This window comes from Coffea arabica, chromosome 6c (assembly GCF_036785885.1).
Source record: "Coffea arabica cultivar ET-39 chromosome 6c, Coffea Arabica ET-39 HiFi, whole genome shotgun sequence".
In the NCBI taxonomy this organism is placed as follows: domain Eukaryota; kingdom Viridiplantae; phylum Streptophyta; class Magnoliopsida; order Gentianales; family Rubiaceae; genus Coffea; species Coffea arabica.
In genome coordinates, this window is record NC_092320.1 from 5,906,393 (window position 1) to 5,929,708 (window position 23,316).

General features: G+C 45.5%; 4 protein-coding genes across 4 annotated transcripts; all 4 read right to left on the bottom strand.

Moving 5' to 3' along the window:
- Window positions 1–967: 967 nt before the first annotated feature.
- Window positions 968–4,654, bottom strand: LOC140008350 (uncharacterized). The gene is made up of 3 exons (XM_072052373.1): window positions 3,788–4,654; window positions 2,863–2,985; window positions 968–2,630 (listed from the first exon to the last, which is right to left on the bottom strand). The coding sequence occupies exons 1-3, from the start codon at window positions 4,247–4,249 to the stop codon at window positions 1,242–1,244; spliced, it is 1,974 nt and encodes a 657-aa protein (XP_071908474.1). The 5' UTR covers window positions 4,250–4,654; the 3' UTR covers window positions 968–1,241.
- A 6,442-nt stretch (window positions 4,655–11,096) lies between these two features.
- Window positions 11,097–14,527, bottom strand: LOC140008351 (uncharacterized). The gene is made up of 2 exons (XM_072052374.1): window positions 12,527–14,527; window positions 11,097–12,457 (listed from the first exon to the last, which is right to left on the bottom strand). Exons 1-2 carry the CDS (start codon window positions 13,503–13,505, stop codon window positions 11,205–11,207), a joined length of 2,232 nt encoding a protein of 743 aa, XP_071908475.1. The 5' UTR covers window positions 13,506–14,527; the 3' UTR covers window positions 11,097–11,204.
- Window positions 14,528–14,580: 53 nt separating this feature from the next.
- Window positions 14,581–17,026, bottom strand: LOC140004258 (UPF0496 protein At3g19330-like). Its single transcript, XM_072051741.1, has 3 exons — window positions 16,588–17,026; window positions 15,445–15,568; window positions 14,581–15,353 (listed from the first exon to the last, which is right to left on the bottom strand). The coding sequence occupies exons 2-3, from the start codon at window positions 15,515–15,517 to the stop codon at window positions 14,581–14,583; spliced, it is 846 nt and encodes a 281-aa protein (XP_071907842.1). The 5' UTR covers window positions 15,518–15,568; window positions 16,588–17,026.
- Window positions 17,027–19,088: 2,062 nt separating this feature from the next.
- On the bottom strand, window positions 19,089–22,586 carry LOC113694285 (IAA-amino acid hydrolase ILR1-like 3). The gene is made up of 6 exons (XM_027213188.2): window positions 22,388–22,586; window positions 21,425–21,887; window positions 20,680–20,805; window positions 20,224–20,538; window positions 19,965–20,093; window positions 19,089–19,672 (listed from the first exon to the last, which is right to left on the bottom strand). Exons 2-6 carry the CDS (start codon window positions 21,803–21,805, stop codon window positions 19,298–19,300), a joined length of 1,326 nt encoding a protein of 441 aa, XP_027068989.1. The 5' UTR covers window positions 21,806–21,887; window positions 22,388–22,586; the 3' UTR covers window positions 19,089–19,297.
- Window positions 22,587–23,316: the final 730 nt, after the last annotated feature.

The window sequence follows — 23,316 nt, forward strand, 5'->3', positions numbered from 1 at the left end:
TTTGACCCATTTCAACAGAAACCAATTCAGACAGTCCTGCCTTCAAAAGAAATATCCTTTTAACATTTTTAGACTAAAACGGTAGGAAGATCAAAGATGAGGCCAGCAACATTTCAGGAAAGAGGAACATTAGTTGATGAAATAGCAAAAAATCTCATTAGGTGTCGAAACGTTTAAAAAATCATCTTCCTCACTCACACTACTGTCTGTCAATGCGAGAGGATTAACATCATTCACAGGATCGTGTCAAAAGCTCTTAGACAAAAACTGAGACCACAATTGATGGACGTGTTTTTTTTTTTTTTATTCTTTTTCTATTTTTTTTAATAACAATTGATTCCCTTCCTTATTTATAGCAAGGTTTTTATTATTTATAGTCAATTTCAACAAATCTAATTAATGATTTGTTTTATATAAATTTGTATTAATTGTACCCTATTTATTTTTTTTCAAACAATTTCAATCACATTCTATATTCCTGATATCGGTTCGCGTTTTTCAATCACATTCTTTTATGCGGGGTTGTAAAAGTTCTCTCAAATTACTTTTCTTAATTTTTAATAATTTAAGTAAATAATAAGTTCATCATCTATTAGCTTGCTTTTAAAACTCTTTTTAGTCGTGAAAGAATAAAATATTTAAGGACACTTATTTCCTAATATATCTCCTTCACCATTAATTAGAGTAAACTTTACAATATACGATTATATTAAAACTAATTATTAAGTTGTTATAAATTAATCATTTTAATGTTTGTCTTACAATTAGTATATTAAATTTTTCTCAAATAGCATTTTAAGCTTTTTTTATAAACAAATTTTGTTTCGAAAAAATAAAAATTGCGGAGTATAAAAAAAATGCCCATGCAAATGCACAGGAAAGAAACTGGTGTGCTAATATTTTCAAGCGTATTTGTGCATTTGCTTGGGCATTATCTCATGAGAAGAAGCCAAAATAAACATGATGGTTTAAAACCGCAAGAAGATTAAAGCATGATTAACTCATTAGAATCAGAGACTTTTGTACAAGTCACACTCAAAACTGACACAATTTTCTACAAAAAGAAAAAAAAAATTACAAAGACAGATTCCTCTAACAGATGAGCTGAGAACTTTCCAAGCATAACTAACAAGATGTTAATTCTTTCTTTTAAACACTCCAATTTGTCTCGATCTGCGGAGCTATCCCAGGTCCACAGCCTTCAGTGCCAGTCTGCAAACATTAGTTTCTGAAGCAAGAATTTACCGTCTTGATCTTCTTGCAGACTGTCCATCTCCTCTGCTTTCTGCCAGTCTTGACTTTGAGCCACTTCCCTGCGAAAAACTATTCCTCTCTTGAACAGCACCATGAGGATCTCTTGAAGGCCATGGTTGCTCCCACTGTCTGGTTGGGCTCATAAAATCTCTAGCTGATCCTGTCCTGGAATTAGACAATAATTGGTCCCTAAGGCCCTTCACAGACTTGTACCTTTGTGTCTCATCTGCAGAGCTTTTTCTCTGAGCTTGCTTCTCGAGTTCAGAGAACCTCTCCCTGTCTATACCATCTGCTGGGTTTTGCATGCCTCTGGATTTAAACCCCCATTCAGCGGTGTCTGAAGTGCTCCTTTGGAGAGACGAGCTTCTCCTAGGGATCTGTCCAGTAAAAGAGTTCCTCCCCTTCCCTTCAGCTTCAACAGAGATCCTCCTGAATTCAGAACCAGCAGCAGATGCATGGGCCCACTTATATGCCTTGCTGTTATTGTCCATGTTCAATTCTATAGGATGTAGCTCACTCTCAGCTGAGCCTTCGTCAGCGTCCTCCACCTCTCCTCCATCATCTTTTTCTTCACTCAAGTAAGTACTGCATTGATTCCTACTTAAGCATGCCGCTATATCTTCACCGTTGCCAAAATTATGAGAGTCGCTTCTTTTTTCTTTACCTTTCTTTTTCCCCAGGAAAGCTTCAATTTGTTTCTTTAGCTTGTCAACAGCAGTATCTTTCTCCTCAAACTGGTGTTTAGCATCTCTCTCCTCACGCAGTGTACCAGCTAAATGGAGCATCTCTCTTTCCTTTTCAATCTCTTCACGGACCTTTTCTGCATCTCTCTTTAGCACTTCCACAGCTCTATCCTCATCAACATCCCTAGCTAACTCATCATATACTTGTTCCATTATCTCCCTGGTTCGTTTCTCACTCTCAAGTTCTTTGACTGCTTTCATAAATGATGCTTTTGTCTCTGATAGTTCTTTTCCAAGTTTTTTGTTCAAGCTCTCAAATCGCGTCCTTAACTTCCTCTCCACCTCAAGTTCACCTGCAATGGTATCAATTGCAGACTCAACAGCTTGACGCTCTTTGCTTTTCCATGCAGCCTTCTCCTCAGCAAAACACTTGATCATATAACTAATTTCATTTTGGTCCATATGTTGTTCTTGTATAAGCTGATTAACCTGCAGGCGAGCCCTCTCAAGCTCAGCATGTAATGCAGAAACAAGAGACATGCTAGACGAAGGTTGATCAGCATTAGCCCAGATGCGATTGATAATTTTTAGCAGCTCTTTTGATGTGGTCAAAGCATTACTAACATCCTTCAGACGGTTCCTTACACCAACTACTGATCCACTTGGCGTCTGTGCTCGAGATCTAGTCTCAATCTTCAAGAAAGAAATTCCAATTTTAGCAATTACTCTTGGTAGATGTGATAAGCATTTCCAAAGCCCTGAATCTTAGAACTCCATTAGAATCTAAGGAGCAGGAGTTTAACAAACAATGCTAGCAAGTTCCCTTTGAGGAACACCTTAACTGATGCTGCAGAAGTGAAGTAAAAAACAAACTAGTAGAGGGATGACGAACAGAATTGTTAGTTACAGAGGAATTAGATGTTACCTCCATTAAACTAGCACTGCTAAGGGAATCAAAAACTGCAGCATTGTGGTCTAGAGTGCGAAGCCTTTGAGAAACTGATGACGACCTCCTCTGGTAGCTACCTGTTCCTGATCGATCCATCCTCTACGATATCAACAGATGTCTTAGATCACCACAAAAGTAACTCAGACCACGATATACTACTGTATAAAGACAACTATTATGCCAATCGATAGCTAAAGTTCTAAAAATTGGATCAAGCTTACAATAACTAGAAAAAGATGTAGCCAAGTTACCCTTTCCAAAGATGATCAATGAAACCTGTTTGTTTGGTTCTTAGAGATGATATATAGAATTTTCCAAAATCAAGTACCAACAATCACTTGAAATCTGAAAATCTGAAAATCAAGTACCAACAATCACTTCTTTCTCGTCTTTTAATTAAAATTCAGTAACAAGATGGGCAAGTTTTCTACGCCTGAGAAATTTCCAAACAGATGGGGAAAAGAATAAGAACGAAGAAAGACAGATTAAGGCTCAACCCCACTTTTTTCCCTTACAAGAGACGGAACAGCCGAGTTCCCAACCCATTGTTCACGTTCTGGTAACTTCAAGATTTAAACCTAGAGAACCTCAGATAACCCAAAAAGGTTAGAAAATATATCAAAATGTCATTGTCTTTCATCTTTCATTAGCTTCCTCAGGCAATTGAAAAAAAAAATTGTCTACTACTTAATCATTCCACATCACAACAGTTACTAATTTATCAACAAAAAGTTCGTAAATTACTATCAACAGCCTAAACCAGTCAACATAACAAGAAAACAGTAAATTATCAGGACAGAAAACCTGCTGTGGATTTGTGGTCAACAACAAACATTACTCTTTAACGGTAAAAATCATAAACTAAGCACAAATACATAATTAAAAGCAAGAAAAACCCCACCTCAGAAACAGGGCTATGAGATGGATCAGACAAATGGGGAGGCACAGATGACCTTAACTTCTCCTTCTTCAACATCATCAACTTCTTGTTCCTTTTCTTCTCCTCCTCCAAATTCTCACTCAATTTAGGCGATGGCATCTCATTCATTTCCCACAAAGTAGCAGCCAGCCTTCTGGCAGAGACCGGCCGGGACCTCCCACCACCATTACTCTTCTGAGAAAACTTAGGGGAGTCAATGGCGCTCTTCAAAGGCGTCATTTTCCAACTTGGCACTGGCATGCTGGATCTGGACCCTCCGAGCCCGATACCTCCTCTAGCCTTCTTGCCCACCAAAATGGCCCGCTTGAAACGGTAACTGTGAACCTTTGATGACGAAGATGATGATGTCGAGCAACCCCTTTTCCGGATCTTGGGTACAAAATCCCCCATTTCCATCATCCCTCGGTTTTGCTGCCTCTGCATTGTAACTAGCCCTAATTCTCGATCTGTCACAAAAACTGCTCCTCAATTTATGCTCAAATCTCCTTCTTGATCTGTTATAACAAGTACAAGACAAAATATCAATAACGTAGGAAAAACTAAGTTGTGGAATAGAAGCTCATACAATTTTGTTGATCGAGTGCCGGGGTAGTATCACTTCCGTTTTCAGTCAAGTTTCAAATTTTAACTTAAAAAGAACTAATAGACTATCTCTGCTCTCTCTGGTGATTTGGTGGATGGATTTGTTGGGTTTTTGTCAATTTGGAGTATGTGACCTAAAGTATTGAATTTGATTTTTATGTGGGATGGGAGAGGGGGAGGGCTAAGAAGGTTCAGGGAGAGCAAATGAGTTAAATTTGAATTGGAAGGAAAATTTGAGCAGAGTTTCGAATGAATTAACAAAATGTATGTTTTTAGTATAATTAGCACATACGACGACTAGGACATAGTGCTTCTGTCAAACACTTTGACATGACAACAACGTATTAAGGAGGGTACGCATGATGATGACGATGATGATGGTGTGAGATGATGAGAAGTAAATTAATTCGGGGGGAGCAGAAAAGGAAAAAGAGAGCTCTAAATCGCATGTGACGCTACAATGGTGGCAGGGAATTATTGGTTTCTGCCTCGAATCTCTTTTTTTGCTTTCCTTTTATTTCTTTTTTTTTTTAAATTTCCGTCAGCCCGGCTTCATCCCTAGTCCACCGTGTAGGTGACCTCGGCACATCCACCTCGGCCGCACACTGATGATGTCAACCTGCCTGACATCTTCCAGGACCAGCACTTTATCTGAAAAGCACGGGAGGCACTTGATGGCACCTGCACCATATCCTCCGTCATCACTCCCAGGCGGCTACAGTGTCAGAGTCAGACTCCCCGACAGGAGACAGAGCCGTAATGTCAGAGTGGGTCCCACTAACATAAGTCCAGAGTCTCGCCTCTACTCTTCTATAAATACCTCCCTCACACTCCCACCAAGTAAGCGGACACTGTTCATTAACTCATTCTCATTATTCTTGTTCTCATACTAACTTGATCGTCGGAGTGATACCAGGGGAGAAGCCCCGCCACACACTTCGGACGAGGAGGTTCACTTCGGACACAGGAGTTCACCTCACTTCATCTCAGAGAGGACTGATCCAGGTCGGTCTAGTTACCAACCGAAAATCACCTCCTCAATTGGCGCCGTCTGTGGGAAACGAGATTACTGTTACTAAAATGAGATCCACGCGCTCCAGAAGTGGTCGAGTTCCCTCAACTGGGGTTGGGCAGACCTCGGGAGCCCAGCAAGATCGCATCTCTGAAGAGCAAGGGTCCCCGAGGACCCAGCCTGACAACGAGGAGGCCATCGCCAAGATGGCCGAGTTCGTATCACACAACCCTACCATTTTTGAGGATCTAGGAAGGTACCTCAAAAGACAGGGGAAAGAAAAGGCCGAATCTTCCAAGAGGAGGCCGACGAAGTCCCCTGAGGCACCTTCAGATGAAGACTCCGATGAGGGGCGTTTCTCTCGGAGTACCTCCAGGCGTGCCTCCTCCAAGGCGACCTCTAAAATTGCCTCCATCTCCCGAGCGTTTTCTCGAGGACTCCTAGGGAAACGGGCCGAGGACCCACCTCGGCGCCCCGGGGGCCTGGCTTCGGACTACATGAGGGCTCCGCCCTTTACGGATGACATCAATGGGGAAAGGGTGCCCCCGAATTTCAAGCTCCCAAACTTGCCCACCTATGACGGCCGAGGTGACCCCGAGGATCACTTCCGCGCCTTCATCTCCGCATTCCGACTCTACTGTGTCCCCGACGCCGTGATTTGTTGGGCTTTCCCCATTTTCCTACATGGGACTGCCCGGAAGTGGTTCTGGAGTTTGGAACCAGGGAGCATTTCCTCCCTGGATGAGCTGATAGACCGGTTCATCCACCGCTTCGTGTCGTCTCGACCAATCACGAAGACTTCAGCTTATCTCTTGAACCTTCAACAGGGTCAGGGCGAGTCTCTTCGCTCGTATGCTCAGAGGTTCAACGAGGAGAATGTGCAAATACCTGATCAGAACGAGCAGGTAACTCTCGCGGCCTTTACCAACGGGTTGGTGGCCGGACTCTTCAACACCGAAATCCATCGGGATTACCCTCGTACACTTCACGAACTCTGGGAAAGAGTGGACCAGGGAATCCGAAGTGAAGATGTGAATCGCATGAAGCGAGAAGCCCAAGCCTCTCGTACGGGACAAGATGCCCGGAGAAGGAAAGACATCGGCCGAGGTGAACCCGGCCCAAGTGGCACTTCAAACCCACCACGGGACCGCCGGAGTGTCTTTGACCGGATCGTGAAAGGAAGATCTTCCACCTCGGACGCTGAGCTAACACCGCTCAATTCCAGCCGATCTCATGTCTTGGCTGTGATGAGGCAGAACCACCTCGGCCGAACACCTCCTGAGATCCCTGGAAGAAGAGATAGGAGGAACTCCAGCCTCTACTGTGCCTACCATCGAGATGTTGGGCACGAGACCGAAGACTGCAACGATCTGAAACGAGAGATCGAAAATCTAATTCGGCAAGGACACTTGAAACAATTTGTCCGCAAAGATGGAAGCTTCGGACGAAGTGCCTCCCACCGGGAGAGCCGAGGTCCTCGCCGAGAAGACAGGCGGGACACCAAGTTCAACTGCCGAGGTCCTGAGGACCAGAAAGGGGACCAAAGGCCTCCACGCGACGGGTCACCAGGCTATGGTCCCAACATTGCCGGGGTGATCAACACCATCTCAGGTGGTCCCACGGGAGGAGACAGCCAGAGCTCCCGAAAGCGGACCTACCGCCAAGCCGGCATGGATGTGGCCGAGCCGAGCTCGAGGCTGTCCGAGGTCATAACTTATGGTCCCCGCGACCCTGTCCCCGCTGCCTCCAGCAATCACGAGACCCTCGTGATTGAGGTCCTCACAAACAATTATATAGTCAAGAAGGTCTACGTTGACCCCGGAAGCTCGGTAGACGTCCTGTACTACCGAACTTTCGAGAGTTTGAAGCTAACCCGAGAACAACTCACTCCGGTCAGAACTCCCCTTGTCGGCTTCGGGGGACACGTCGTCCACCCGGAAGGCATGGTGAATTTAATGGTGACTATCGGGCGTCATCCCCGTTGCCGAACTGTGCCTGTCAGCTTTGCGGTGGTCAAAGCGGACTCTCCTTACAACATGCTGATAGGCCGGCCCACGCTCAATGCCTTGAGAGCCGTATATTCTACCTACCACCTAAGCTTCAAATTTCCAACACCAGAGGGGGTGGCTGAGGTGAGCAGTGACGTGGGCGCCGCCCGAGAATGCTACCTTGCCACCATCCAAGCCGCAGTCGGACCTCAGCCCCCGCCGAGGTCAGAAGAAAAGAGGCCGGCTGTCCTCTCCATAGACTGCATCGACCCTCACAAGGCAGGAGAGCCCAGCAGGCTTGAGCCAGGGGATGAAGTGGAACAAGTGGTCTTGGATGAAGCCAAGCCTGACCGAGTGGTCCAAGTAGGGGCCGGACTCCCTTCACCCCTGAAAGAAGAAGTGATCTCCCTGATCAAGGACCACCGAGACATCTTTGCGTGGTCCGCAGATGAAGTGGTCGGAGTGCCACCCGAGCTTATGACTCACCAACTTAACGTTAACCCACAGGCCCGACCTGTGCGGCAGAAGCGAAGACACTTCGGCCCCGAACGCAGCAAGGCCATATCGGACGAGGTCGACAAGCTCTTGCCGGCCAAGATGATCCACGAAGTCCAATATCCGACTTGGTTGTCCAACCCAGTCATGGTCAGAAAGGACACCGGCGGATGGAGAATGTGTGTAGACTACACCGACCTCAACAAGGCCTGTCCCAAAGACTGCTATCCCCTCCCGAGGATAGACACCCTCGTCGACTCGGCGATGGGGTACGAGATCCTGTGCTTCCTAGATGCCTTCAAAGGGTATCATCAAATAGGAATGAGTGAAGAGGACCAAGAGAAGACGGCGTTCTACACCGACCGAGGTGTTTATTGCTACACCACCATGCCGTTTGGGCTGAAGAACGCCGGGGCGACCTACCAAAGGCTGATCAACCGGCTCTTCAAGAATCAGATCGGCCGTAATGTGGAGGCTTACGTGGATGACATCCTCGTCAAAAGTCTCGCCACTTCATCCTTCCTGTTAGACTTGAGGGAAGTCTTCGGGGTCCTGCGAGACTCGAGGATGAAGCTGAATCCCAAGAAGTGCGTCTTCGGCGTCACCTCGGGAAAATTCTTGGGGTATCTGGTTTCCCATCGGGGGATCGAGGCCAACCCCGACAAAGTCAAGGCCATCCAAGATATGTCCCCACCTCGGAACCTCCGAGAAGTCCAAAGACTGAATGGACGCCTGGCCGCACTGAACCGCTTTTTGTCTCAATCTGCTGAGAAGGCCCTGCCCTTCTTTAAAGTGCTGAAGAAGTCTGATCAGTTCGCCTGGACTGAGGAGTGTCAGTCTGCCTTCGACCAGCTGAAGCAGTACTTGCACCACCTGCCCACTCTCGCTTCACCTCGGCCCGAGAAGAAGCTCTACCTCTACCTCTCTGCAGCCGACGAGGCTGTCAGCGCTGTGCTCATCCGAGATGAGGGCACCCAAGTGCCGATCTACTACGTCAGCCGCGCTCTTCGCGGGCCGGAGACTCGATACACTCAGGTGGAGAAACTGGTGCTGGGACTGGTCCATGCCGCTCGGCGGTTGAAGCCCTATTTCTTAGCCCATCCTATCTCGGTCAGGACTGACCAGCCCGTTCGACAAATATTGGTGCGACCCGAAGCTTCTGGTCGCCTCACCAAGTGGGCTGTCGAATTGGGAGAATATGACTTGTCCTACGAGCCACGCACCGCCATAAAAGCTCAAGCTTTGGCTGACTTCCTTGCCGAGCTCACCTTCACGGAAGGTCCGGAGTCCACCTCAGCCTTAGCCGAGGTGTCCTCCTCACCCCAGTGGACATTGTATGTCGATGGATCCTCCAACGGAGAAGGCAGCGGAGCCGGACTTCTCCTGGAAGGACCTCAGGGAGAGGTGTGCTCCTACGCCCTCCGCTTTGGCTTCCCAGCCACCAATAATGAAGCCGAGTACGAGGCCTTAATTGCTGGACTCCAGTTGGCCCGAAGGCTCGGCGCCCAGCAAGTCCACGTCCGCAGTGACTCCCAACTTGTTGTGCGCCAAGTTCTTGGTGAATACGAGGCTAAGGATGAGACCATGCAAAGGTACCTCTCCAAAGTTCACCAACTCACCGCATACTTCAAGTCATTCGAAATCCAAAGAATCCCCCGGTCCCAGAATAAGCGAGCCGACGCCCTATCCCGGCTGGCCTCCACTTCATTCTCGGACCTCAACAAGACGGTCTTAGTGGAAGTTCTGAATGAACCAGGATATGTGGAAGAGGTGGCCTGCCCCGTCCACTCCGAAGATAATTGGATGACCCCGATCATCCTCTTCCTGAGTCAGGGAACCCTTCCCGAAGACCGAGCCGAGGCAAGGAAGATACAACGCAAGGCTGCTCGACACGCTCTCCGCGATGGAGAATTGTACAAACGCTCTTACCTCGGCCCCTGGCTGAGGTGTGTCACTCCCGAGGCCGGACGTCATATCCTCCACGAGATCCACGAAGGCCTGTGCGGAGCTCATGTCGGCCACAGGATGTTAGCCAAGAAGACTATGCTCCTTGGATACTTCTGGCCATCACTTCGGCAAGACGCCCAGGACCTCGTTCTCGGCTGTCCTTCCTGCCAAGTCCACGCACCCGAGCATCACCAGCCCTCAAATTTCATGGTCCCCATCACTTCACCTTGGCCATTCGAGCAATGGGGGACAGATATCATAGGTCCTTTCCCTAAAGCGGTCGGGGGCTATACCTTCCTGGTGACGGCTGTGGACTACTTCACTAAGTGGGTCGAGGCCGAGCCACTTCGCACCATCTCGGGGCTGGCCATTCAGAAATTCTTTTGGAAATGCATTGTCTGCCGCTTCGGCATACCTCAGATCATCATCTCGGACAATGGGAGACAATTTGCCGAGAACCCATTCAAGACCTGGTGCGAGAACCTCGGCATCAAACAACACTTCACTTCGGTAGGCCACCCCCAGGCCAATGGTCAAGCAGAAAACTTCAACCGGACTCTCCTGCATGGCCTCAAGACCCGACTACACCGAGCTGGGTCATCTTGGGTGGAGGAACTCCCCAGTGTCTTGTGGTCGTATCGGACCACGCCGAGGTCAGCGACTCAAGAGACCCCATTCTCCCTGACCTACGGAGCCGAGGCTGTCATCCCGGCTGAGATCCTTACCCCCAGCCCTCGGCTGGCAGCCTATGCCGCCGAGGTGAACGACGAAGAGAGGCTGCTGGACCTCGACCTCGTCGAAGAACGAAGGGACCTCGCCTCCGCCCGGATAGCTTCTTATAAGAACACACTGGCACACTATTACAATGCCCGGGTCAGACATCGTAGATTCCGCCCTGGAGACTTGGTTCTCAGGAAAAACTCAGTCAGCCGAGCTGAGCCTCAAGGAAAACTGTGCCCAAAATGGGAAGGCCCCTACCGAGTTGTGGAATCTGACCCTAAGGGGTATTGTAAACTGAGTTACCGAGATGGCTCATTAGTGCCGAGGTCTTGGCACGCCGAGAACCTTAGGTTGTATTATGCTTGAAGTTGTGACTTCATTCAGTTGTTTCATCCAATTATCTTGTCAAGTTATGACTTCAGCTATTTAGTTATTTTTCAACGATATGATGCCCAGCATCTTTTATTAAAAAATAAGGGGGACAAACAAGGGATGAAGTCAAAGCAAGAAACAAAAAGCGCTGAGATAAGAGGAAACAGACTTTCATTTAACAGAAGTATTACAAAAATTACAAGGCCGAGGTCGGAGTGCTACTAAACACTTCACCTCGGCCACCCCCTTGAAGCCTACAAGCCTAAACCCCCGTATCGGCTGCATCCCCGGTCTTGGCTCCCTCCTGGGCATCCATCTCTTCGGCCTCCTTTCCGCCGGGGTGAACTTCATCTCCAGGCTCTTTGCCGACGTCCCCTCCGGCTTCGTCTCCCCCGGCATCCTCTCCAGTTTCTTCCTCTTCAACCCCCTCGAACACTTCGTCGATTTCGTACAGCCATTTGTTGAACTCGGCCTGGACCTCGGCCAGGTCCCTTCCAGCCTGGAGGCCCTCAGCCATCCGGTCGCACAACTCCTTGGAGTTCTCGTTGTAACTGGTATGATTTTTCAGAGACTCCAAGGCTTCGGGAGCGAGATGAGCTGCAGCCTCGTCTATGGCTGATGTGAAGCCAAACATGAAGTTCGGCGTGAGCAGTTGGCCGAGATCCCTGGTGAAGGCCTCAGACCTCCGGAATTCGTCCACCGCCGAGGCTCCAGCACTGTCAAGGGCTTGCTGGTGGGACTTCTTCGCCTCGTCCCCCCTCTTCTGCTCTTCTTCGAGAGCCGATCTGAGACTGTTGACAGTAGCCACGGCCTCCTCATCCTTCACCTCGGCCTCCTTAAGCCGCCTTTCAAGCTCGGCCTTCTCAGACTCGGACACCGCCAGTTGTTTCTCCAACTTGGAGATCTGATTCTGTAGCTTGCCGGTGTCCTGCTCATCGACCAGAGCACAATATCGGTGTGCCATCTCGGCCGCGAAGGCTGAGGTGGAAGCCGTGGTCACCATCAGACTTTGAACCAGCTCGGCCGGGCTCAGCTTCTTCATGAACTCCAAATCCCTTGGCAGAATGGAGTGCATTATTAGCTCTTGAGCGACCCGAGGGTGTTGGCACCTGTCGTTGACCGAAATCTTCCAGTTCGGACACCAATGATTGCCGGAGTGCGTCTTCTCGTCTCCGGAAAACACTGGGGGGCTATGGAAACGATTCCATAGCGAGGTCCCCGACACCGGATTAACCGGAGGCTTCAGCTGCTTGCCTCGGCCAGAAGGAGGTGTGACTATTTTAACAACTCCAAGGGGAACTCCCTCTGGCGCAGACGAGGTGGACCCAGTAGCCGTAGTGGCCGAGCTGCTCTGGCCAGCCTTGGTGGAAGTGCCTTTGGGCGCTGAAGTCTTAGCGGCTGGTCCTTGTGACTTCTTCTTTGGCGGAGGCGCCGACGTCTCGTCCGAACTTTTCCTCTTCTGCCTCTTGGCCACTTCGGACGAGCCGGAGACGACGAGGTCAGACAGTTTAGTCACTGCACAAGGAATAAATATTATCATATGCCTTAGCCGAAATGAAAAGAAAAGCCATGAAAGAAAATTACAAGGTTTCTCAAGTTTAATGGAAAAGAAGGGAGTCTTGGTAGTGTTGATCACGGCTCGACTTATCCCTCCATCTACGAGCACGGCCTCGGGGTAGTCATGGCTGAACAGCCGAAGTCCCGACTTCATCAGCTTCTGGAAGGACTCCTCTTCGGCATCCCCGGCAGAGGGGTCGGCCTTCGCCTTAATTGGCCTCCACCAAAAGCCCCTCGGGAAGTCCACTCCGGACACGAAGAAGTAGTCGCGCTTCCAGTTCTTGATCGAGCTGGGAGCACCGATCACCAACTTCGGGATGGCATTGTTCCTGTTGCCAACATAAAACCATCCCTTGTCCGACGCGTGCGCCTTGAGGGTGTAGCATCGGCGGAAGAGATCGACGGAGGGAGTCACCTCCTGATGTCGGCACAGCATCTCGAACCCCACAATGATGCGGATCGCATTCGGGGTGAGTTGGGTGATTCTCACCCGGAAGTGACGAAGTAAATCTCGGAGGAACCTCGACGTAGGCATCCTCAGCCCGGCCTCCAGCTGTTGAACGTAGACGGCCACCATGCCAAAGGGGGGCTCCGCGGCTGTGTCATCCGCCTCGGGCGGCAATACTTCGTACCACGGCCGGAAGGGGTACTTGTCTACCACCCTCATAGCCCTATCTCTTCCTACGCGACTCCTAAACTTCGGCATCTGGCCGAAGTCGATGTCGGCTACGTCCACTGGAGCAACTGGCTCCGGTACACCCTCGTCATGGGGTATCTCGGTCCCGAGCTCGGTATTATACTCCACCTCGGAGCCGCCCTCGCTGATCTCGGACGATTCCAGTTCCGAGGCTATCTCTCCGGCTCTCACCTCGGTCGATCCTTCCTCAGAACTCTGTGCCGACCCCTCCGAGCTGGACGTCGTTGCTTCTTCCTCAGGATCCGCCCTCACCTCGGTCTGGTAGCTCGGGGTCACGGTTTCTTTATGGGTTTTAGCCGTTTTGGCCATGAGTGAAAGACGAGATAAGAAAGAAAAGGGATACTTACTATCGTTTACGGAACTGGACGAAGTGGATGACTTCGGCTATGATCTCGGCTGGAAAAACTGACCTCGGCAACACTCGCAAATTTTGCAAGTCACAAGCGAAGAAAGAAAGTGATGGGCCATGCGGTGAAAGGGACCACCTATTTATAGGGGATGGCCAGAATCCGAAGAGGCGGCAAGAATACGAAAAGACGACCACGATCGAATTCGAAACGCCACGCCTCTCTCTCTCCTCATTAATGCCCCGTCCTTTCGACTGATACCTTCTGCACGAAACGTCCCACTACTTCACGACGCGACGGTTATCAGTGACCACGTCCTATCAACTGATTCGCCCACGTGTCACGTCCCCGCATCTCCCGGAGTAGTTTTGGGACCCCGACTCTTCACGACTTCGGCACAAAGAAGCCTCGGTACCTCCCTGGCCCGAAGCCCCGAGGCTTGGGGGGCTTATTGAGGGTGCTCACCTCGGCCACCCCGCGTGTCCGAGGTGAAGTCACCTCGTCCCTCATCGGAGCCCATCCCTGTCTTGAGCACAATCCCAGAGCCCGGCTTCATCCCTAGTCCACCGTGTAGGTGACCTCGGCACATCCACCTCGGCCGCACACTGATGATGTCAACCTGCCTGACATCTTCCAGGACCAGCACTTTATCTGAAAAGCACGGGAGGCACTTGATGGCACCTGCACCATATCCTCCGTCATCACTCCCAGGCGGCTACAGTGTCAGAGTCAGACTCCCCGACAGGAGACAGAGCCGTAATGTCAGAGTGGGTCCCACTAACATAAGTCCAGAGTCTCGCCTCTACTCTTCTATAAATACCTCCCTCACACTCCCACCAAGTAAGCGGACACTGTTCATTAACTCATTCTCATTATTCTCGTTCTCATACTAACTTGATCGTCGGAGTGATACCAGGGGAGAAGCCCCGCCACACACTTCGGACGAGGAGGTTCACTTCGGACACATGAGTTCACCTCACTTCATCTCAGAGAGGACTGATTCAGGTCGGTCTAGTTACCAACCGAAAATCACCTCCTCAAGCATCAAGCTGTGCCAGATGGGACACCTCTCTCTTACTCACTTTGGAAGGAAGGCAAACAGGACATAGGGGGCTGGCAACAAGGGCAGCAAAAGCATGAGTAGCTACAACCACAGCCGATATAACCACTCCAACCGTAGCAGCAAATAGGCAAACGACAGAGCCTCTAGTAGCATGATGAAGGAGGCGTATTTTCGATCTTGACTTATGGAGACGGTGGTCAAGCTCTTGTCTCAGCTGGGAGAAGCAATGACGCATATCATCAAAGTTGTATGAACCAGGGCTGGGAAAGGGGTTGTCAAATTGGTCAAATTGAAGAAAAATGTCAAACACCCTGTCACATTGGAACTGTGACAGGGAAGGAGCACCATTGTCCAAATCTTCAGGTAGGATGTCAAGAAGGTTATCAAAAGAGGCATAAATCAGTCGAGCACGATGAACACTTCGGTGAATGAAAAGGCAGAGTCGCGAAGTGGACTCACTGTGCTTGAAGTAAGTAGCAACAAGTTTGGTTAGAGGGCTCAGCCTAATATGGGAGAGTGCCTCTGAAACAAACTCATGACTCGGACGGAGGACCTGCTCTAGCAGCTCAGATTCCTCAAGAAGCTCCACCTGCCCTACATCAACCTTTTCATTGTAATGGCTGTCATGGTGAATTTTAGACCATATCTCACTGTAGGAACTGGTTTGAACAGCGCAAGCGTATTCACGAGTCAGATTGACAGTTGGAGAGGGCTGAAAACTAGAAGCTGCCGTCCCATCCACAGATCCTGTAGTTCAAATCGACAATATTGCATAAAAATCAATAGAGAGCTCACAAGGAGAATGTCAACGAGTTGAAGGTTGGTTGGACAAGTTTACCTTGGGAAAAGGTTGGGGAAGCATGGCTGTTCGTAGCTGCAGTTGACGGTGAAGGCCTCAGACAAGGCAGCATTTGGCCTTGTCCTTTGACGAAGACGACTAGAGATCATGAGCACATTACAGGCTGAAAAATATGCCCCATGAGCCAGGGCAGGAAAAAGCAAGCTAAGATAACCAAAACTAAAAACTTGACTCTTACACTAAGATATAATATTCTACAACCACATGGATAAAGCACATCACAAGTGAGAGAACTGATACCGCAGGAAGACAAAACAGATACTAAACATTAAATTCAATCTCATCTCAATAGGTTCTGCAAGGTGACAAGTTGTAGGGGCATAGGGAAACTCCAATCTAATCATGCACAAAAGCTTAAATGAAAATGCTCAAAGCATATCAAAATCAGACCCATTTTAAAGCAAAGGAACTCAATTAATCTAAGCACATATCAGTTTCTATGCCAACAAAAAATGATCGTGACAGTCAAAAAAATAAGCCAGTTTATATTTGGCTCGAGACCATAATTCTTATTCTAGCAATCATAATTTCAAAAGGCAAGTATACAAGCGCATCTGTTAGCTACCTTGTACTTGTTCAATTATTAAAGCCAATTTTCTGGAGTTCATCTCTCAGAAACCACGCAATATTAGGGACAAATAAGACCTCAATATTAAGGCCCAATTAAGAAATCTTGCTGGATAGCCAACTGTACTCAAGCCCCATTGAATTTAGGGGGTAAAATTGTTTTTGGCCACAATGTTGATAAATACTTCCCGAAGGTTTTAGGGTTTATAGTGAAAAAACCAAAATATCTGTTTCTTCGGGCATTGGACAAAGAAAACTTTTACAGACATTTCCAAAATACCCAAAAAGGCTAAAATTTCCTCTGAATAACCAATTGCTAGTAACATGAAAGCGAAGCAGAAAAGTTGGCATATCATCGAACAAAACCCAGAACCAAGAATCCAACTTAAATCCAATCGAATACTGGAGGCAGAAGGACAGCATAACGTGAAAAATGGGCTTAACCAACCCAAACCCAGTGAAAGGATCCATTTCTATCCAATAGAGACGACATACAAATGCAAACATACTTGAAGTGAATAAGCTTAATTAGAATAATGGGGTGGATGCTCATACCTGGTAAGAGTAGTAAAAAGACTGAATCTTTCAAGCTCAATACTGAATGAAAAAACAAAGAAAGAACTCAAAAAGAATTTTGGGTGGGTAAATGGTACGGGAGGGGAGGGGAGGGGAGGTAGAGGGTGAACGAAAGAAATTAGTCGTCAAGGAGTTGCCTGAGGCGAGCTTTGATGTAATCCTTACGGGCCTGAGTGCGGGCTTGTTGAGGGGCGATGTTAGTAAAGGAAAGGTAGGCCCCAACGGCGAAGAAGGAAGCACCGGTGACCAAGCCGCAGACCGTAAAAGTTAACTGCTTTGGTGTGGGCGGGTACGACCATAAGACCATCTCTCTCGCTCTTCTTCTTCTTCTAGTTTGAGGAAGGCAGGGACTGGAAATATGGAAGTCCCTTATTTTCAATTGAAGTGAAAAATTGTTGCGGCGAGACAAGTTCCTTTTTTTTTTTTTTTTTTCAAATAAAGTAAACTTTTTTTTTATTAGAGGAGAAAATGAAACATTGAAACCCATGTGGTGTGCTTGACTTTTTTTTTTTTTTTTTTTTCTTTTGTCAAATGTCAACTAGTATGTATCTGTGGTGTGCTTGACTTAAGCTAGTGATTGCTAGTTTGCCGCTGCATCTGCAGCCGGTGTCCTCTTCCTCTTCTCGAGTGACTGAGTACTCCCCATTTATTTTTCATTTTTCTTTTGAGTAAATTTTATATAAATTGTTATTTAGTGTACAAATTATCACGATTAGATGAATGAGACGTGAGCAAATTTTGTATTTTAAATTCAAATTTTATACATATATCATATATCTAATAGTAAAGGTGTATACACTGATGGTGTATATAAGATTAATCCTGACAGTGCATACATTATTACCATTGAATCTATAACACATGTACAAAAATTGAATTATAAATTTAAATTTTACATAATTGTCATTCATTTAACACTGACTGTCAGTGTAGAAAAGATATCCTTTCTTTTTTTTTTTCTTTTTTTGTTAGCTGTTAGGTACTCCCAAGCTAGGGGAGTCTTGCTGGGGAAGTCAATACTAGTCGTAGTATTTTGCCCCAGAAAATTACTAATCCTACTAGGCTATTTGTCAAAGTTGTTATGGGTCTTATGGCTCTTAAAAAAGAAATGTAGAAAACAAAAGTGAAAAAATATGTAAAGTAGCAGTATGAAATTGTGCTAGGTAAGGTTTCTAACCCTTTTTCCCTTTGAAATAGAAAAAGGAAAAAAATATGCTGGTTTCAGGTTCCACTCATTATCTAGATATTCTTTGAAAATGGTTTTTCTCTGCTTTGATTGTTCGTGTGCTAAAAGTGTTGTTTTTAAAATTTTTGAAATATAATTGATCCTTTGTCGCTAGTGCATAATATAAATAATTGTTAAATGATTGTACACCAGTAATTATGAGATCACCATGGTGAACAATGTGAACATCATCTAGCCCAAAGGGCCGAAATTGCCCTTAGGAATTTTTGCTTCATTCTAATCCGAATTTTAGTACTGTTGTGAAAATTCATAATTGTTCGCTATTTGATGCTTATTCCGCGTCAATGTGTTATAAATCTTCACAGCAAGAACAAGGAACACATGGATAAAAGTTGCTTTCGTTGCACTAGTGTTGTTAGACTCGGACCGAACGGTCCGGCTAGTTCCATCTTGAACGAATTTTCTTTTCGAGTTGATTTGTAGTACAAAATTATTTTGATAAAAAAATAGACGAAACCGTCAAAAATCGATTAAATCAGTGATTCGGTTTGACTGGTTTATCCAATTCTCAAACTTTTCTTTCTTATTTTCCCTAAACATAATTTGAGTTATCTAAATTGTAATAGAATTAAGAAATTGCCACTCACTTAGTGTAAATGTTAAAATCACTCAATTTTCTGAATGATTTTTAAATCAAGATGTTTTCATTATGATCTTATTAATTTAGCATCAATGATTCTAACTTGGATTAATTTGTTTTAATTGAGTTTTTCAAGTAGTTTTGGAGAATGAACATATTTTAACTATGAATTTATATTTTTATATATAATTATTAGGTGTATATTGCAAGTTTAATATTTTTGAAACTTATAAAAATATAAAATAATTATACCATCATACTAACGTCAGTGAGTTTTTGAGAGCAGTGTGATCAATCTGACTAGTTGCATGCTGGCCCAATAGTTTAACCAAGTCATTATCCGGTCTAAATTTAACAACATTGCATTGCACCTCCTCTTTGATTTGAAATGGACCTTTGAGAGCCAAACCTACATGCGTTTCTCCCCCAAATTCACAGCTTCTTCTCCTTCCATGTATCCCACGCTAACTAAAATTCTTGTTTCATATTTTTCTATCACGTTGGACTTGCGATTGCTTGGAGAAAACAACAACTACATCCCTAGGTGTATGTAATCATAACTTTCTTGGTATTCAGCATCAATTGTAGAAAATTTGTGAATGAGTCACCAAATGTTCCACTTTTCCACAAGTAGAGATCTTGAAGGTTTTGAACTTCAATTAACACCAGTATATATATATATATTTTTTTTTTGGAAACACGAGGGTTCCTGGATCTAAATTATAACAATTGCCTGTGCGAAAACTGTTTTAGCACACATGAATGATGGTCAAACTTATATAGGCTACCTTCATAGTTGGAAGGACATTCTTCCAAGTCTTAGCCTTTACCATCTTCTGAAAGAGCTGAAAATGGTCATGCTCCTATTGAATCTGAGCATGGCTATCCAAGTAAGTAGTTGCAACTGCAGCATGAAAAGCCGCTCCGATGGGAAGAGCTTCTTCATCTATGGCAAAGTAGGGTGTGTGTATATCTTTTATTGAATCCATCGTCTTATTTCTTATCCCTATCTTAAAGAATGCAGCTCGCATTTTCTGCCCGTAGAAACTGAAGTCCTCAGCCCCCATCGACATTGGAGTAAGCTGCACTCCGTTTTCCCCAAGTAAGATGTCTCCAATTCTTTTTGCATGTTTGTACATTGAAGGATCGTTGACGGTTGGTCTGTAAGCCCTCAGTTTCTCCTCCATGAAGTCAACAGTAGCAGTACAATGGTATACATGCGCTTGAATTTCTATGACCTGAAAGCAGTGCACATACAGAATAGTATTGCATTAACACTTGTGTGAACAATGCCAACAGAACATTTAAAAGTGCAGACAAAGTGATAATATCCCAAAGAGGCATGAAGTGGTCTATGCCTCCTCTTGTCATGCATGCTTAAACACAACAAATATCAATTCTTTTAACACCAGAATGTGATAAAATTATGCCATGATGATTTGTTGATCTTGTATCAGTGTTAAGAAGTAAGAACAATTTTGGAGCTAATGTTGATGACACTCCGAAGAATATTTCTTTTAATGATAATACCTCCTTGATCCTTTGACGAAGGTAGGAAAAACTTTCAGAGGTCATGAACCGAAATGTGCCTCCAAACTTAACTGTCTCAGGGATCACATTTCCTGCTTGACCACCCTCAATGGATCCAATAGAAACCACCTTCACCAAAATAAAATAAAATAAAAACAAAGTCTCGGTGTTTCTTCGAACTTGACTTTGCAGGACCAATTGAATAGCACTAGCAATTTTAACATGTAAATTCTAATGAATGTTCTAAAGGAGAAAATACCCTGGCCTCTAGAGGATCAGTTTCTCGAGAAACAATCTGCTGCAGTGCAACAATTGCCATGGAAGCAGCAACAATTGGATCTCTAGTTTTATGAGGTGCTGCTGCGTGTCCACCTATGCCTTGAACTATTGCTGAAAACCTGCCTGATCCAGCTAGCATTGGACCTGGTCTTGAACCGACAGTACCTACAAACATCTCTGGGGAAACATGGAGGCCAAAAATGGCTTCAACCCCTTCTAGTGCTGCTTCTTGTAAGACATGATATGCGCCAGCATGACCTTCTTCACCAGGTTGGAAGACGAGCTTAACAGTCCCCTATGAATTTAAAGAGTAGAATATTCTGAATGCACCTAATGCATTTTAAGGCACAGGCTCAATGCTCATCTTTATTTCCAAAATTGGCTTTTCCTTGTTAAAATCTTTCGAAAGAGTAAAGGATTGGATATCATGTCCTACCTTGAGATTATTTTTGGTGTTCTGAAGCAATCTAGCTGCTCCAAGCAACATGGTGGTATGAGCATCATGACCACAGGCATGCATTTTACCATTGATTTTGCTTTTATGCTCCCAATCCACCAATTCCTACAAGTTGAGAGTATTGGAAAAGTATTAGATTCTGAACTAGCAGAGATACTTCATCCTTTTGACAGCAAATTTTACGAGCACCATCTAAAGCCCTCTTACTTCTATTAGATCACTGGGCCAGGCCTGTCGCTAAAATCACCTGATGAAGAGGTCAGGACTACCTTAACTCGTATACAGAATCTACTGGGGAAGACGTAATATACTAATTTATCCTCCTGCAAGCCTGCAACTCCAAACTCATCTCATCCCTGATTTCTTACTACACTAAGGACATGATTTTATACTACATTATCATTTCATCTTACAGAAAAGAAGGAAAGAGTCAAACGGTGTATAATTGCCTCCAAACCGTGCAAGGGCATGACACCTTATTCACCACAAATGGAAAGACCACTAGCATATCAAAATATATATATATATATATATATATCTACAGTAATCAAAAGTTTACAGTGTGAATATTTTGATGGTTGTTTAGGTAATTTGCCGGCCTTTGCTCAAACAATAGTCAATGATTCAATTCGTCGAAAATAGAAAAAACCAGAGTCATAAAAAACACAGAAAATTATTACCCCTAGTTACAAGGGTTGACCGATGATGTGAGAAAGAGGGAGACCTGAATAGGAAGGGCATCCATGTCTGCTCTTAGAGAAAAGAAAGGCCGATTTCCAGGCCCAATTGTCGCCACCACCCCGGTTTTAGCAACTGGCCAGGCGTACTCCACCCCGAGCGAGTCCAGCTCATCTCTGATGAGTTGACTCGTCTTGTGCTCCTCAAATGCCAATTCCGGATACTCGTGAATTCTTCTCCTAACCCTTTTTAACCATTCGAAGAAGTCGGACTCCCTTGCCGATTCCAACAATCCCCGAATCAGCAAGTCATCAGTCTCCGAAACCACCGTATTCTCCAGGGCCCATGATTTGCAGTAATAGGATGAATTCGATGACAGTAATATAGTCAATACACAGCGCCACCAATACTCTCTAAGCCGTCCCATTTCCAGTCAGCAACAAACACATCAATTCTTAGGCTTAGGTTTCTCCGTTTGGCCCATCGAACTCGTTTTTTACTTCTTTCACCTTAGTTACCGGATGAATTTGGAGGGACGTTATTATAATTTTATTTGGATGGATAGTGATAGATAATCAAAGCAACTTAGATTATAATGAAATTAAAATTCATGACCTTTAATTCTCAAGAATTTAATGTTAACCACTAAACTAATTAAGGGTCCATCGACATTGAATACTACTACGTCTAAGACTAATAGGCAGCAACAGCACATTAGAGATTTAGAGTAAACTTGTCATTAAGCAAGTGCTGATGTTAACTTGTTATTGAATAGGTGTAATAAGAGGGCTATCTATTTATATGGGTTAATAACAATTTATCCCCCTAAATTACAGGAGTAATCCTACTCACATTTGTTAAACTCCTTTGTGTACGTATAAATTAACTCTAATTTTACAATAAATAAATACTTACTAGGTACCTGTTAGCCAAAATCTTTACATCTCTAATTAAGAATATCATGAGTCCGCAGAAGCATAGCTTAACCTTAATGATACGGAACACTTACTGGATCCAATCGGATGCTACTGGTGCGGAACCCTTAATTGGATCCAATTGCATGCTTCATTTCTCATGCAGTTTGAGCTAAGCCAAACCACTCATCATGAAAGGATTAACAACGCTGAAACCTCCATCAACCACAAGTTATGTATTCTTCAGGATGGTTCCCTCCTCCAATGCCAGTCATCACGGCATAAGGCTGCTAAAAAGATGCATCCCTCGCTTTCCCGTACCATGACTCTTGCAGCCTGCTTGCCTCCTAGAAATGAGTCCACCAATTTACGGTCTTACACAAATAAGCGGGTCCAACTCTGACTTGGACGTTTCCAGGATATATACCAAACGCCAAGCCCTTCAATTATGTCAAGGTGGCCGTCTTTGGCTATGTATGGCGTGGTATCAATCAGACAGCTAACTTGATCCCCTTGCGCTACATCACAGTGAGAGTGTATATAGGATGCATTTTTGCCAAGCTTAAATTGCTCGCCGGCCCAGAGCATTGTCCAGGATATCGGCTACTATAGCACCATTGCCATGAAACAGGCGGGTACAGCTGGAACCTCCCGTAATAGTTTCCGCCTTTAGCGTCTATCCTCAATAAGGGGACGAAAATGGAACTTGCATTAGAGCGGTTGGTCGAAAGAGTGCTAGCAGTAATAGGACCAGCTACAGGTAGTTTTTCAAAATTTGCAGCCAAACAGATGGGAAAGTATCGAATCCATGCAACAATTAATTATATATCCATCTTAATGCTCTTCCAAAAAAATTTATTCATTTTTTGCGCAGTTCATTTCATGCCATCCAGACAGTGAAACATTTATTGGGAAACCCGTATAGCTAGTTTGTGATCTTGAAGTCGTAAAGAAATATAGAATTGTTTGCGCAATTTGTTTCCGTTCTAAAGTAATGTGATTTTTAGCTGAAGTAAACCGACCG

Coding starts and splice junctions, on each gene's coding strand:
- LOC140004258 (XM_072051741.1), bottom strand. CDS start 15,517: ATGCTGCCTTGTCTGAGGCCTTCACCGTCAACTGCAGCTACGAACAGC. Junction 15,354..15,444: donor TTCCCCAACCTTTTCCCAAG/GTAAACTTGTCC, acceptor TTTGAACTACAG/GATCTGTGGATGGGACGGCA.
- LOC113694285 (XM_027213188.2), bottom strand. CDS start 21,805: ATGGGACGGCTTAGAGAGTATTGGTGGCGCTGTGTATTGACTATATTA. Junction 20,539..20,679: donor ACACCAAAAATAATCTCAAG/GTAGGACATGAT, acceptor TTAAATTCATAG/GGGACTGTTAAGCTCGTCTT. Junction 19,673..19,964: donor TTCGTCAAAGGATCAAGGAG/GTATTATCATTA, acceptor CACTGCTTTCAG/GTCATAGAAATTCAAGCGCA.
- LOC140008351 (XM_072052374.1), bottom strand. CDS start 13,505: ATGGCCAAAACGGCTAAAACCCATAAAGAAACCGTGACCCCGAGCTAC. Junction 12,458..12,526: donor CATTAAACTTGAGAAACCTT/GTAATTTTCTTT, acceptor TTCCTTGTGCAG/TGACTAAACTGTCTGACCTC.
- LOC140008350 (XM_072052373.1), bottom strand. CDS start 4,249: ATGCAGAGGCAGCAAAACCGAGGGATGATGGAAATGGGGGATTTTGTA. Junction 2,986..3,787: donor CTCATAGCCCTGTTTCTGAG/GTGGGGTTTTTC, acceptor TTGATATCGTAG/AGGATGGATCGATCAGGAAC. Junction 2,631..2,862: donor GCAGTGCTAGTTTAATGGAG/GTAACATCTAAT, acceptor TCTTTCTTGAAG/ATTGAGACTAGATCTCGAGC.